The sequence below is a fragment of the Cavia porcellus genome, unplaced genomic scaffold (genome assembly GCF_034190915.1).
Source record: "Cavia porcellus strain 051 isolate PalLab524CR breed Dunkin Hartley unplaced genomic scaffold, mCavPor4.1 scaffold_3, whole genome shotgun sequence".
Taxonomy (NCBI): domain Eukaryota; kingdom Metazoa; phylum Chordata; class Mammalia; order Rodentia; family Caviidae; genus Cavia; species Cavia porcellus.
Window position 1 is genome coordinate 19929334 of NW_026947486.1, and position 12491 is coordinate 19941824.

General features: G+C 44.5%; 1 protein-coding gene across 1 annotated transcript; it reads left to right on the forward strand.

Moving 5' to 3' along the window:
- Positions 1–251: 251 nt before the first annotated feature.
- Ebp (EBP cholestenol delta-isomerase) lies at positions 252–6072 on the forward strand. The gene is given in 5 exon segments (NM_001172945.1): positions 252–292; positions 1521–1883; positions 4680–4716; positions 4824–4954; positions 5641–6072. Coding segments are annotated over 4 exon segments (690 nt in total). The 5' UTR covers positions 252–292; positions 1521–1579; the 3' UTR covers positions 5859–6072.
- The last annotated feature ends 6419 nt before the right edge of the window (positions 6073–12491 follow it).

The following is a 12491-nucleotide window of genomic DNA, read 5'->3' on the forward strand; positions in this document are numbered from 1 at the left end:
CTAAGAAAGTGCAGCTTAATTATGCCCCGCTGGGGTGGATTAGGTTTCAGGAAATCAAGGAAGGCCATGCGCTCTAAAAACCGCCCACCAGCCTGCGCCTGACTGGGTCTTAACCAACCACGGAAAAGGCGCCAGGGGAGAGTAGGTACACAAAGAGCTCCTATTGGCTGGGGGGCAGTGCCCTCCCACCTGCCCACTGGTCTGTTCTATTAAGCGTGGGAGGAGTGCTGCAGAGAGCCACCCGCGGCATCCGGAACTCTCGCGGAAAGCCTACTGCAGTAGTACGGCTCGGGTGAGTTCCTCATGCAGTTCGCGTTCCATGTCCAGCAGCCTGCCCTCAGCCTGCCGCCGGGAGCTCCTAGCTCCGCGCGGTTGTCCAGGAAACCGGAGACCCGCTGTCTTCGCCTGACAGGGCTCTGGCGGGTCCTGGCTCTGATTGGTGGGCTCCTGGCTGCCCGCGAGACTCTAGCCTTTCCCGCTCTTCGCACAGCTCCGTGGCGTTATGCGCTGTCGCGGGGTCTGTCTGCTTTCTGAACGCTGGGGTGGAGCTTAGGCTAGTATCTTATCAGATCCACAGCGGTTACCAAGACCCCAGGAGAAGGAATAATAGCTTTCTGTTGAACTAGTTTTTTTGTTGTTGTTTATTTATTTATTTATTTATTTTGAGACAAGGTCTCGCTATGTAATCCAGATTGGCCTGGAACTCATTACGTAGTCTGGGCTGGACTCGAACTCGCAGTAATCTTCCTACGAACCTCCAGCCTCAGCCTTCTGAGTGCTTTGCGTTGAGTTGTGCAAGACACTGGCCTCTACAGCATACCTAGACCTGGTTCCTGTATCTTGCCACCAAACTGAGCCAGCATGAGAGCCGGAACCTGGCTTAGTGACAGTTGACTTTCCTACCACACTGTTAAAACAGTGAGGACTGGGACCAGGCTGGGTGCCTGTGTGTATCTCGGTAGATTGTGATTAGGAAAGGCTGAACTCAAGTCTGTTTCCTGTTATTACCGCTACCAGAGGCTTGGGACAAACTCAGTCTTTCTGGGGCCTTGTATTTTAGTCATGTTTCTAACAGCATGCAACTAGATTAATTTTTTTCTGTATTTTTAAGATTAAATTGTTGTCATCATCGTTTGAGTTTTATGAGAGTCTCACTGTGTAGTTTAGGTTTGCCATGAATTCATTTGGTATCCCAGGCCAGCCTGGTACTGGGGGGGAACTTTCTGCCTCAGCCTCAGTGCTCAGATCACAGGCCTGCACCACCATGCCTGGCAGGGATTATTTTTAATCCAAGATGGATTTGGTAGCACACTTCTTTTTTTTTTCTTTTTTTTTTTTTTTTTTTTTTTTGGTAGCACACTTCTGTAATCCCAGCAATCTGGGAATCTGAGGCAGGAAGATCACCAGTTCAAGCCCAGCCTAAGTAATGTAGAGAGTCCGTGTTTTATAGTCAGTCTGTTAACTGGTAAACTGTTTTATTATTCATAGTAATTATCTCTCTCTGCTTTCTATTTGTCTAGGTTTTTCAGTTCCTTTTTTTCTCCTCTCTGTTCACGTGCAGTCATCAGCCCATAGAGACATGGCCACTACCAGCACAGGCCCCTTGCACCCGTATTGGCCTAGGCACCTGCGGCTGGATCACTTTGTGCCAAACGACCTTTCTGCCTGGTATATTGTGACTGTCCTGTTCACTGTCTTTGGGGCACTAGTCGTGACCATGTGGCTGTTGTCCAGTCGTGCTTCAGTTGTCCCACTGGGGACATGGCGGCGACTGTCTGTATGCTGGTTTGCAGTGTGTGCATTCGTCCACCTGGTGATTGAGGGCTGGTTCGTTCTCTACCAGAAGGCCATTCTTGGAGACCAAGCCTTCTTATCCCAACTCTGTGAGTCCTGGGTTTTTGTGCTGGGGGGGAAGAGTATTTCTGGGCATAGGTTGGCTTAGATTTTACCTACCCATCAATTCTTTCATTCATCTGTTTTAAAAATTGATATAACTGGGGCTGGGGGTTTAGCTCAGCAGCACAAGCACCTGCCTGGCAAGCTCAAGGTAGTGAGTTTGATCCCTGGTATAAAAAAATTATGTAACCTTTTGCATCTGTATTCACATGGGTGAAAAAAATGTTTAAGCTGGGTATGATGGTGCATGCCTGTAATCCCAGTGCTCAGGAGGTAGAGGCAAGAGGATAGCTGTGAGTTCAAGGCCAACCTGAACTATGTAGTGAGACCCTGTCTCAAAAAAAGAAACATTTAAAGATATATGTAATTAAAGTCTGCCTTTTATCTATAAAATTGCCCCCAAAACTTTTTTTTTTTACATAGAGACTCACTATATAGTACAGGATAGCCTTGAACACACAGTGATCCTCCTGCCTCATCCTCCTAAGAGTTGGTATTGCAGGTGTGTGCTACCATGCCCAGCCTTCAAAACTATTGACAAATGTTAATTTTGTTCAGGATGGCCTTCAACTCACTAGGTAGTCTTGGCTGGCCTCATACTATCAGCCTCCCTAGTGCTTGGATACAGGTACATGCCACCACATTCAGAAGGTTTTTTTTTTCATAGTTTTAAAAGGCAGATAATAAAACCACACAGGGTAGCATTCACTGTAATCCCAGCTATTTGGCTGATCTGGGAGGATCTCAAATTCAACGCCAGCTTGATCAATTTAGTGAGCCTCTGTCTCAAAATTTTAAAAAAGTGTTGGGGATGTAGCTAGCTCAGTGCAAAGGCCCTGGGTTCAATCCTCAGTACCACTAAATAAGTAAATAGTAAAAATAATAAAAATAAAAATGACTGGGGATTTAGCTTTGTGATATGGCACTTTCCTGGCATATGAGGACCTAGGTTCCATTCTTAGTACCACAGATGAAAGGGGCAGATCATAGTAAATGTTCAAATATATATAAGGTACTTAAAAACAGTGACAAGCAGCAGATGCCATGTAGTTGTGTTTTGTTTTGTTTTTGAGATAGTGTCTTGCTATGCAGTTCAGGCTGGCTTTAAACTTACAGCAGTCTTCCCACCTCAGCCTCCCAAGTGCCATGTAATTGTTTACTTTTTTCCTGTTTTACATAAATGTTAACATGCTATATGTTTCTGAATTTTGCTTTTTTACATGAGGTCATTCCTTGTTTCATAAAGAGCTTAGAAAGCATAGGTGCCATAAAATTCTTGACTCCTATAGTACTGAAAGGCAGTTTTCTGCTGTCTTGACAATACTCCCTTTTGGCCTCATGAATAAAGCTGCTGTGAACAGTCTAATACATGTCTCTCTGTTAATCTCTCCTTTCATGTCTCTTGGATCAATATGTAAAGAATAGCCAACTTAGGTGCATATATAACTTTATGAAAAACTACCAGGGGTTGGGGTATAGCTCAGCAGAATGGGTGCCCAGCATTGAGTAAGGCCCTGCTTTATGTTTCAAGCACCAAAGAAAAAAACAAAAACATAACTCTTTTTCAAAATAATAGTTTTTGGTGGTACATGTGTGTAATTCCAGCACTCAGGAGGCTGAGGTGGGAGGATCATAGCAAGTTCAAGACCAGCCTGGGCTACAAAGTGAGCTCAAGATCAGCCTGAACTCCATAGTGAGACCTTGTCTCAAAAAGCTAAAAAAAAAAATGGTTTCCCATATTCCATTCTTGCCAGCAGAATAGGAGAGTTCTAGTTCCTCTGCACCCTTCCCAATGCTCAGTGTGCTCAGGTGTTTCCTAAACTTCAGTCATTCTAGTGAATGTGAGTGACAACTCTTCTTTGGCTTTAGTTTACTTTTTCCTTACTGAATATTGAAAGTTTGAGCACCATTCCTACCTTAATTGACCATTTAGAAATCCTTTGGGTTTGTGTGTGAAGAACTTACTTAAGTCTGCTGCCTCTTTTTTTTTTGTTTGTTTTTTGCATTACTGGGGCTTAAACCCAAGCCCTTCACACTGAGCTACATCCCTGGAGACAGTGTAGTGAAATTGGTACACAACTTCACAGCAGGTTGCCGGGATAACAGCAATAGGTATCACACTATATCCTATTATCATCACAATAGTTGTTCTTTCAATCACATATAGCAAAATAAAATGAAGTACAGAACATTATAGAACTTACCAAAACAGAGTATTGAATAGAACAGTACCATTAATCAGAATGAAGCAGGGGCTGGAGATTTAGCTCAGTGGCATAAGCACCTGCCTTGCAAGCAGGTGATCATGAGTTCCATCCTTGGAACCGATAAAAAAAAATGAACAAATAAGAATAAAGCAAAACATTAGTAAAAATATTTGCCTTCAAAAAGATGGTAAAAGGAAATCCCCCTTATTTGCTATATTGCATATGGTCAACCTCCCAAAAGATGCCTCAGATCTCTGGTTCCCATTTGCTAAAGGGGAGCAGGGGAAGTGGGATGTTTGACTCTAAGCCTATGCACCGATAGGCCCACTATCAAGCTGATTGCTTGGTTTCCCGCGTTGTGCGGATCTCAGGAGACACTGGTGGTTCTCCCCCTGGGGCAGCTGCAGCCTGCACACCACAGCCGCTTACCAGGGAGGTGAGTTGCTTGCTTGGTTTCCCAGGGTCCTAAAGTTCCAACATGGCGCAGATCTCAGGAGACCCTGGTGGTTCTCCCTCGGGCTGCCGCAGCCCCCTGGTCCTTTTTATCTTCCCACCTTTATTGTTTATTCTCTTCAGGGAAAGAGTACGCTAAGGGAGACAGCCGGTATATCATGTAAGTGTCACCTACGTTGGTCTGGGGTAGTGGGGAGTTGGGAAATGCAGTGGGGCACAGTGTGGGCGAAGCACACTGACACCAGTGTCCTTCCCTCCCTTCTGTAGTGAAGACAACTTCATCATCTGTATGGAGAGCATCACGGTTGTCCTGTGGGGACCACTGAGCCTGTGGGCAGTGATAGCCTTTCTCCGCCAACATCCCTCCCGCTATGTCCTTCAGTTTGTGATCTCTTTGGGTAAGGAGAGGACCTTCATTGGCACTAGAGCTGATGTTTCCCTGGCTGGGGGTGGGGCATGTCTCAGTGGTGTCCATCCAAGGGTGAACTAGAATGACAGCACCCCAGAAGTTCGGAGACAGCCATGCCCCCTCTAAGCCTGTCACTCAAGTGGGGAGGGTTCATTTCTCCATTTGCTTTTATCACAGAGTCCCTTGTGAAGGTTGCACTAGGTGGCCACACTAGCAGGGAGCTCCCAGATCCTCTGGGACCTGCGTTCTCAACCCCTTTATCTGAGATTCAGTCTTTATGTTTTTAAATTGTTAGATTTCTCTAGTTCTGGATCTGTGTCTTCTCTTTAGTTCTAGAATGCCAAGCTGTCTCAACTTCTAAGATTTTATTAAGTTGCTTCAGTTCTTGCTGTGCATGGCGGTGCATGCTCATAGTCCTAGCATGCAGGAGACTGAGACAGAACTGAACACAGAACTCTGGAGCTATGAGCTCTCTTGAGTTCAGAAATTGTTAGTGTTGTGTTTTCTGGAATCTTTACTTGTTTGATTTCTCAGATTTTCAGCCCTGTGAGTTCAGAGTTCTTGGTTCTTCAAGTATGGGACCTTGCAAGATGACTGGGAATGCCTCAGAGTAGTAGGAGGTCTGGGTTAGCATCTCCTCCTCACAGGAGCTTCTCCCTTTTCTGCCCATCACAGGCCAGATCTATGGGGATTTACTCTACTTCCTGACAGAGTACCGAGATGGATTCCAGCATGGGGAGATGGGTCACCCCATCTATTTCTGGTTTTATTTTTTCTTCATGAATGTACTATGGCTGGTGATACCCGGAGTCCTCTTTTTTGATTCCGTGAAGCAGTTCTATGGGGCCCAGAATGCATTGGACACCAAGGTGATGAAAAGCAAGGGCAAATAGAACTAATGAAGGGTGGACTGGACCAGAATTGCAGCTGAGAGGTGCTCCCATCGCCAGGAAAATCTTGTCCTGCTCCACCAAGTGGAGAGGCACTCGGGCTGATGGTGGGCATGAAAATGGCCTGAGACAGGAAAAAAAGTGCTACTGCTAAGAGCCACTGAGAAAAAAATACAAGAGAAGCCAGGTCTGTGCTGGTGGCAATTGTTAAAATCAGAAAATAAAATAAAAGACCTTAACTCTAACACTGAAAGATCTTTAATTACTAACCCTCCATGCCTCTCCATCACTCGTGCATTCACAGACCCCCATCATTACACACACCTGCTAGCTCTGACCTCATGAGCCCCCAACCTGATTCCACATGCTCCTAATCAGTCACCCTACATACACATCCTGTCACTCACCGTAAGGACTTCCCCTTCAATGCCACCTAGTCCCTCACACCATAGACCTGTATTAGCTCAGGCTGTCACAGTAAGATGCTACTCAGTGAGTGGCTTAAATGACAGAAATTGATTTTCTTGGTTCTGGAGCTAGTCACAGCATGAGCAACTTTGCTTTTTTCTGAAGCTTCTCTCCTTGGCCTCTGTTTTTGCTTGTTTTTTTTTTTTTCTCTGTGCCTTTAGGCCCCTGGCTTCATGAGGGGTGTACAGATTACCTATGAGAATATCAATCAGATTGGATTAGAGCCCAGACTCCAAATGTAGTCACATTCTAAATTCCTGGGGGACAAGGTTTCAACATGGAAATTCTGCTGTCTGACCTCTGCAAATTTATGTCTTTCCTGAATCAAATTACATTCACCTCCATATCAATAGCTCAAAACATTTCTCCCATTTGGGAATGTTTTTATGGTGCTGGGTGTGGGGTGAATCCAGGACCCTGCATATACTAGGCAAGTATTCTACCACTGACCCCTACCCCAACCCCCTCATTAACTTTAAATCTCAAGTCTCATCTAAATATCATCTAAATGAAATGTGACTTGGTGCATGCTTGTGATCCCAACACTCGGGAGGATGCAGCAGGAGGATTTTGAGGCCAGCATGAACTACCCAGCAAGGCTGTCTCATAAATAAACAAACCATGGCTGAAACCAGGTGTACAATTCATCTTGAGGCAAAACTCCTCTATAGCTATGAACCTGTGAAACCAGATCAGTTTTTTGCTTGCAAAATACAGTGGTTCAAGAGGCATAAGATGCATAGTCCTTATAGGCAAGAGAATTGAAATTCATTAAGATATGTTAAAAGCTTGAGCCAGCATCCCCAAATAAACCTCATCATCATATAACCTAAACATGCACTAATAAAGTAGAATTTCAAAAATTATATTCCTGGGCTGGGGGTTTAGCTCAGTGGCACAAGCACCTGCTTGGCAAGTGCATGGTCATGAGTTTGATCCCCAATATAAAAAAAAAATTCCTATTCCACAAAGGATAAATCACAATGAAAAAGGGATCTCAGGTCTCACATAAGTCCCAGATCTAATGAGGAAATTCTATTTGAATGGAAGTCATGTGGCTCATCCTCTCCAGCTGATGCTCTGTCCTCTGGGCCCGTCAGTGAGCAGGCACCAACTTCTGAGCCCACTGGGACTTTCCAGAGCTGGAGAGGAGACAACCCTGCTTTGGAATCATTGCCTTTATCTGGAAGAATAATACTGTACTTATGCACAGTACAAACTTCAGCAGATCCACTTCCAGCATCCTGGCAATCTGTGGCAAATGTGAACTCCAAAGGGTTTGGGTGGCATTGCTCCTACAGCACTGCCAGTAGTTGTAGCTCCCATAGCTTCTTACTTTGGCTGGCTTTGCTCATTCTTTGCAGCTTTTCTTGAACAACCCACTTTTCAGGCTTCTCAAACCTTCTGTGGTCTCTACTATACCTTCAGCTTTGCACTAACATTGCCTGGACTCCAGGGCCTTTTTTTGAGACAGGGTCTCAGTATACAGTTCAGGCTGGCTTTGAGCTCAGCCTCCCAAGTGCTGGGATTATAGGTGTGTACCATCATGCCTAGTTCCAGGCTTCTTCTGAAATCTGGGTTGAAGCCTTCCTGGCCCCACAACTCTTGCATTGTGCATGCTTCTAAAACTAGCACCACATGGATGATGCCAAGGTCTGCTGCCAACTGAAACAGTGGCCACGCTTCCTTCTCTCTTGGCTGTAGGGGTTGAGTGCCTATGAACCAAATCCTTAGGAAAAACTTTCTTAGGCCACCTCCATTCTGGAACATGTTGCTCTCTTCTCAACCCAAAGTCTTTTACTTTTGTAATTTTGAGGTGGCAAAGAGGGGAGTCATGCTGCTTCTTGTGATGCCCTCAGGCCATCTTTTCTCGTCTCTTTGTCATTCTCAGGAATCAAGATATCCTCTGCTCTATCTAATCATTCTGCTAGGCTTTTTGCTCTTGATTCTCAACATAAATCTTACTAAAATCTGCCAACAGTAGCCATGCCACTGCCTCAATATTAGATTGCTTTGAAATTTTTTTTCTGCCAGATTAGTTTGCTGTCCATAACCTCAGTCTCGGGCAAAGTCTCTGGACTTGAGTAAAAAGCAGACAAAATTTCTGCCAAGCCACAATACATATTATCTAAAGTCCAACTACAATGCAGTCCTTCTTATCAGCAGAACCCCGCCCCCGCCCCCACCCTAAGCCTAGTTTTTACTGGCAGGATTTCTGTCAGCCTTCTGGTCTTCTGAACTCTGGCCAGAATATTCCATCAAGTACAGCCTAAGGCATTTCAGCTCTACTTTTTCAGCTTATATTTCCAAAACTTTCAAATCTCTTCTCACAAGCCATTTCCAAAGGGTTTTGAACCACATCATCAGGTATAGTCACTTTTCTCTTGTTGAGACAAAATACCTGGGTGCCCAAAGTTAAAAGGAGAAAGGTTATTTAGCTCACAATTTGTAGAAGTTTAAGTCTATAATCAGCTGGGTCCAAGGCAGGGTTTGCAGAAAGGGATCTCAGAGGAAAAACAGTTCATGGCAGCAGAAGACAACAAAAGCAAGCAAGTGACCGTTTATTTAGGTGGGGCTTTTAATTTGTTTTTGTTTGTTTTGGGGTTTGTAGGGTTTTTTTTATGTTTTCTGAGACAGTGTTTTGCTATGTATTTCAGGCTGGCCTCAAAATCCTTCTGTCTCAGTCTCCTGAGTACTGGGATCACAGGCATGTGCTACCATGTCCAGCACTTAGTTTATAGTCCTCTGATCACATCTAACAGATGTCCCATCAGTGACTCCCAGACCCTCAGCATGCCTGGTCTTCCAGTCCAGGTTTCCACAACAAAATGCCAGAGACCAGGTGGCTTAACATAAATGTATTTTCTCTCAGTGCTAGAGACTAGACGGTACACGATGAAGGTGCCAGCAGGTTTGTTTCTCCCAGGGTCTTTCCCCTTGCCTTGTTGATGGTCACCTTCTCCCTGTGCGCTCACACAGCCTTTCCTTTTCTTTGTGCTGTATACCCCTGGAATTGCTTTCCCTTATAAAAGCACTAGTCTTATTGGATTAGTGTCCAACCATTAGGACACCATTTAATTTTTTTTATTGTTACCGGAGATCAAACTCACGACCGTGCACTTGCAAGGCAGGCACTTATGCCACTGAGCTAAATCCCCAGCCCCAACCGTTTAATCTTAATTACCCTTAAAGACCTCGTTTTATGGAGGTTAATGCTTCAATATACACATTTTTGTTAGTTCTATAACATTCTCCATGGCTCAAACCATTGACTATATCATTCACATATGAGACATATTTCAGAGTTCCCAACACTCACATCACATACACCCACCTACCTCCCATACACACACATCATAAAGCCTCTTGACTCCTAAATTGTCCCACAGATAACCTATAACTGACTAGTTTTTATTTTTGTTTTTGTCTTTTTCATTTTTATCGGTACCGGGGATCAAACTCATGACTGCCTGCTTGCAAGGCAGGTGCTTATGCTGCTGAGCTAAACCCCCAGCCCCCTATAACTGACTCTTAAGGACCATCTGCATCAGTCACGCTACATACCCATAGCTAACCACACAGGCATCCATCACTCACCCTAGACTTTATCATTCACCCCTCAGGACCCTACCACTCACCATCAAATTCTTCTTCACTTGCCCTGAAAACTCCATAATTCACTCACTCCCTAAACCACCTCATCACTCATACTCCATCCCTGAGCTCACAGGCCCATGGATCATACATCCTACAGATTCCCCCATAGTCAATCCTATAGACACCCCACAACTCACCTTGCAGAACCCATCACTCACATCGTTTACCCCTGAGTCCATCTCTCACTCCACAGATGATCCCTTATCACCCTACTTACCATCTCTCAATCCATACTGCTCCCCCAGTCACGGTGTACACGTCACTCACTACAGATGCCATCAGTCACCCCATACCGCCCCTCACATATCCTTCAGACCACCTGTCATTCACCCACTAACTCCATTTCCCCTGCAGAACCTCCATCACTTTCCCAACAGACTTCCTATTATTACCACGCAGATATTCCAGAATCACCCTAAGACTCCTTCATCGCTCACCCTGAAGAGTACATTCTTCATTTCATAGTGAAGGAATTAGACCGCCACCATCCTTGTCAGAGACCCCTCTAAAACGCCCTCTCCAGCACAGCTGAGCCTGGGGACTCAGAACACTCAGTCCTGCTACTGACAGTAGCCTCTGCTCCCCCGAGCTTCCCCAAGCCTCATCCCTGGGCAACTTTGTCCTGCTGGCTCATGCTCTCTCCAGCCTTGACCCTGGCAGGAGCCACAACCCCTTCTTACTGAACTCTTCCTCCCCGGGACCCTACAGAAGACCCCATGACCGGGACCAGAGCAGCTGGCCTGGTGTCTATGGCCAGACCGGTCCCTTTCAGGCTTGTTCTGCAATGAACCTGTCCTGTTGAGCCCCACCTCTGCTTCTGCTCCTTTTCCTGACACGTAGTCTATAGAACAACTGGAGTACTTGAGGAATTCTGAAGAGATGGCAAAGAATAAATAATAAGAGGCAGGTATCTGAAGCCTGACTTCAGGTGACCTGTGTAAAGCAGGGCTTCCGTTTAGATGATGGCTCTGCTCAAGTCTGCAGTAGAGCTTTGTAGAAGTGTCTCATTGTGAAGGTTAAAGCCCTATATAGTCTCACCTCAGTTTCTTTCTCATCTCATGTGCTTCTACTTGTGCCATCATCTAATTAAAGCCACACTGACTTTGATCTGCTTCAGTTACAGTAGTCATAGCTTGGCCCTTCTGCCCACTGTACTACCAAGTCTCTGTGCCACTTACTACTTTTGCCCTTAAAGTTTCCCCCGGACTTCTGTAAAATACTACTACTACTAATACCTACCTTGTAGTTTTCTTTTTTTCCTGTGATACTGGGTCTTTTTTGTAAATTTAGGGCTTCTACATCTCTAGCCTTTCCTTTACTTTCGAGACAGATTTTTGCTAAGTTGCTAAATTGCTCGGGCTGGGCTTAAGTTTGTGATTCTCCTGCTGGAGCTTCCCAGAGAGCTGGGATACAGGTATGAACCATCACACTTGGCTCTTACAGGTTTTTATTTTTCTTTTTTGTCATTGTTGTTGTTATATATTTTTGAGACAAGGTCTCTTGTGTAGTTCAGGCTGGCCTTGAACTCACTATGGAGCCCAGGCTGACATCAAACTCACAACAATCCTCCTATCTCAGCCTCCTATCTCAGTGGTGGGATAACAGGTGTGTACCACCACATCCAGCTCTTACAGGGTTTTCATACAGATTAAATGGACTGATACATGTACTGTCTAGCATATAATTTGTATTTGTCAAATGGAAGAATGAACAAACAAATGAAAGTTCTTGGGAGTATGGTAATGGCCTCTTTTTTCATCTCCTTGAATTTCTAGCTTCCCATCCAAAACTGCACAACCAAGACAGAGGAATCTGACCACATCATACCACTAACTGTGCCCCAATGCTCTTAGGATAGACTCCAAGCCTCAGGCAAATGATTTGCTTCCCCATCTCCTGATAACTGAGATGAGAAGCAGGTTCAGTCTTGTTTCTGCTAGAAAATCCAGCAGTGCTATAAGTATTTTTGACTCCATGTGTATGGAACAAAGAAAGAGGCATAACAGATAAACTTCTAGCTTTCAAAGACAAATACCCATTAATTACAGCTAATAAATATGGAAGTATTTGATTAATGTAAATACCAAAGCAACAAATTATTTTTAAAATATGCTGAAATGGAATAGCAAATTTGTCTAAAATATAATTTTAACAGTAGCATCTGTAGGAGACTGCAGTAGCTGAAATCCAGTCATTTTACAACACTCCTTTAGGGGCTGGGGATTTAGCTCAGTGGCATAAGGGCCTGCCTTGCAAGCAGGCAGTTGTGAGTTCGATCCCAGGTACCGATAAAAAGGAAAAAGACAAAATAAAAATAAAAATAAAAAAATATAACACTCCTTTGTTAGAAATAACATTTATGGGGTTGGGGATTTAGCTCAGCAGCATAAGCACCTGCTTTGCAAGTAGGCAGTCGTGAGTTCGATCCCTGGTACCGATAAAAAAAAGAAAAAAAGAAAAAGACAAAAAAAATAGAAATAACATTTGTGCCTGGTACCAATAAAAAAAGAA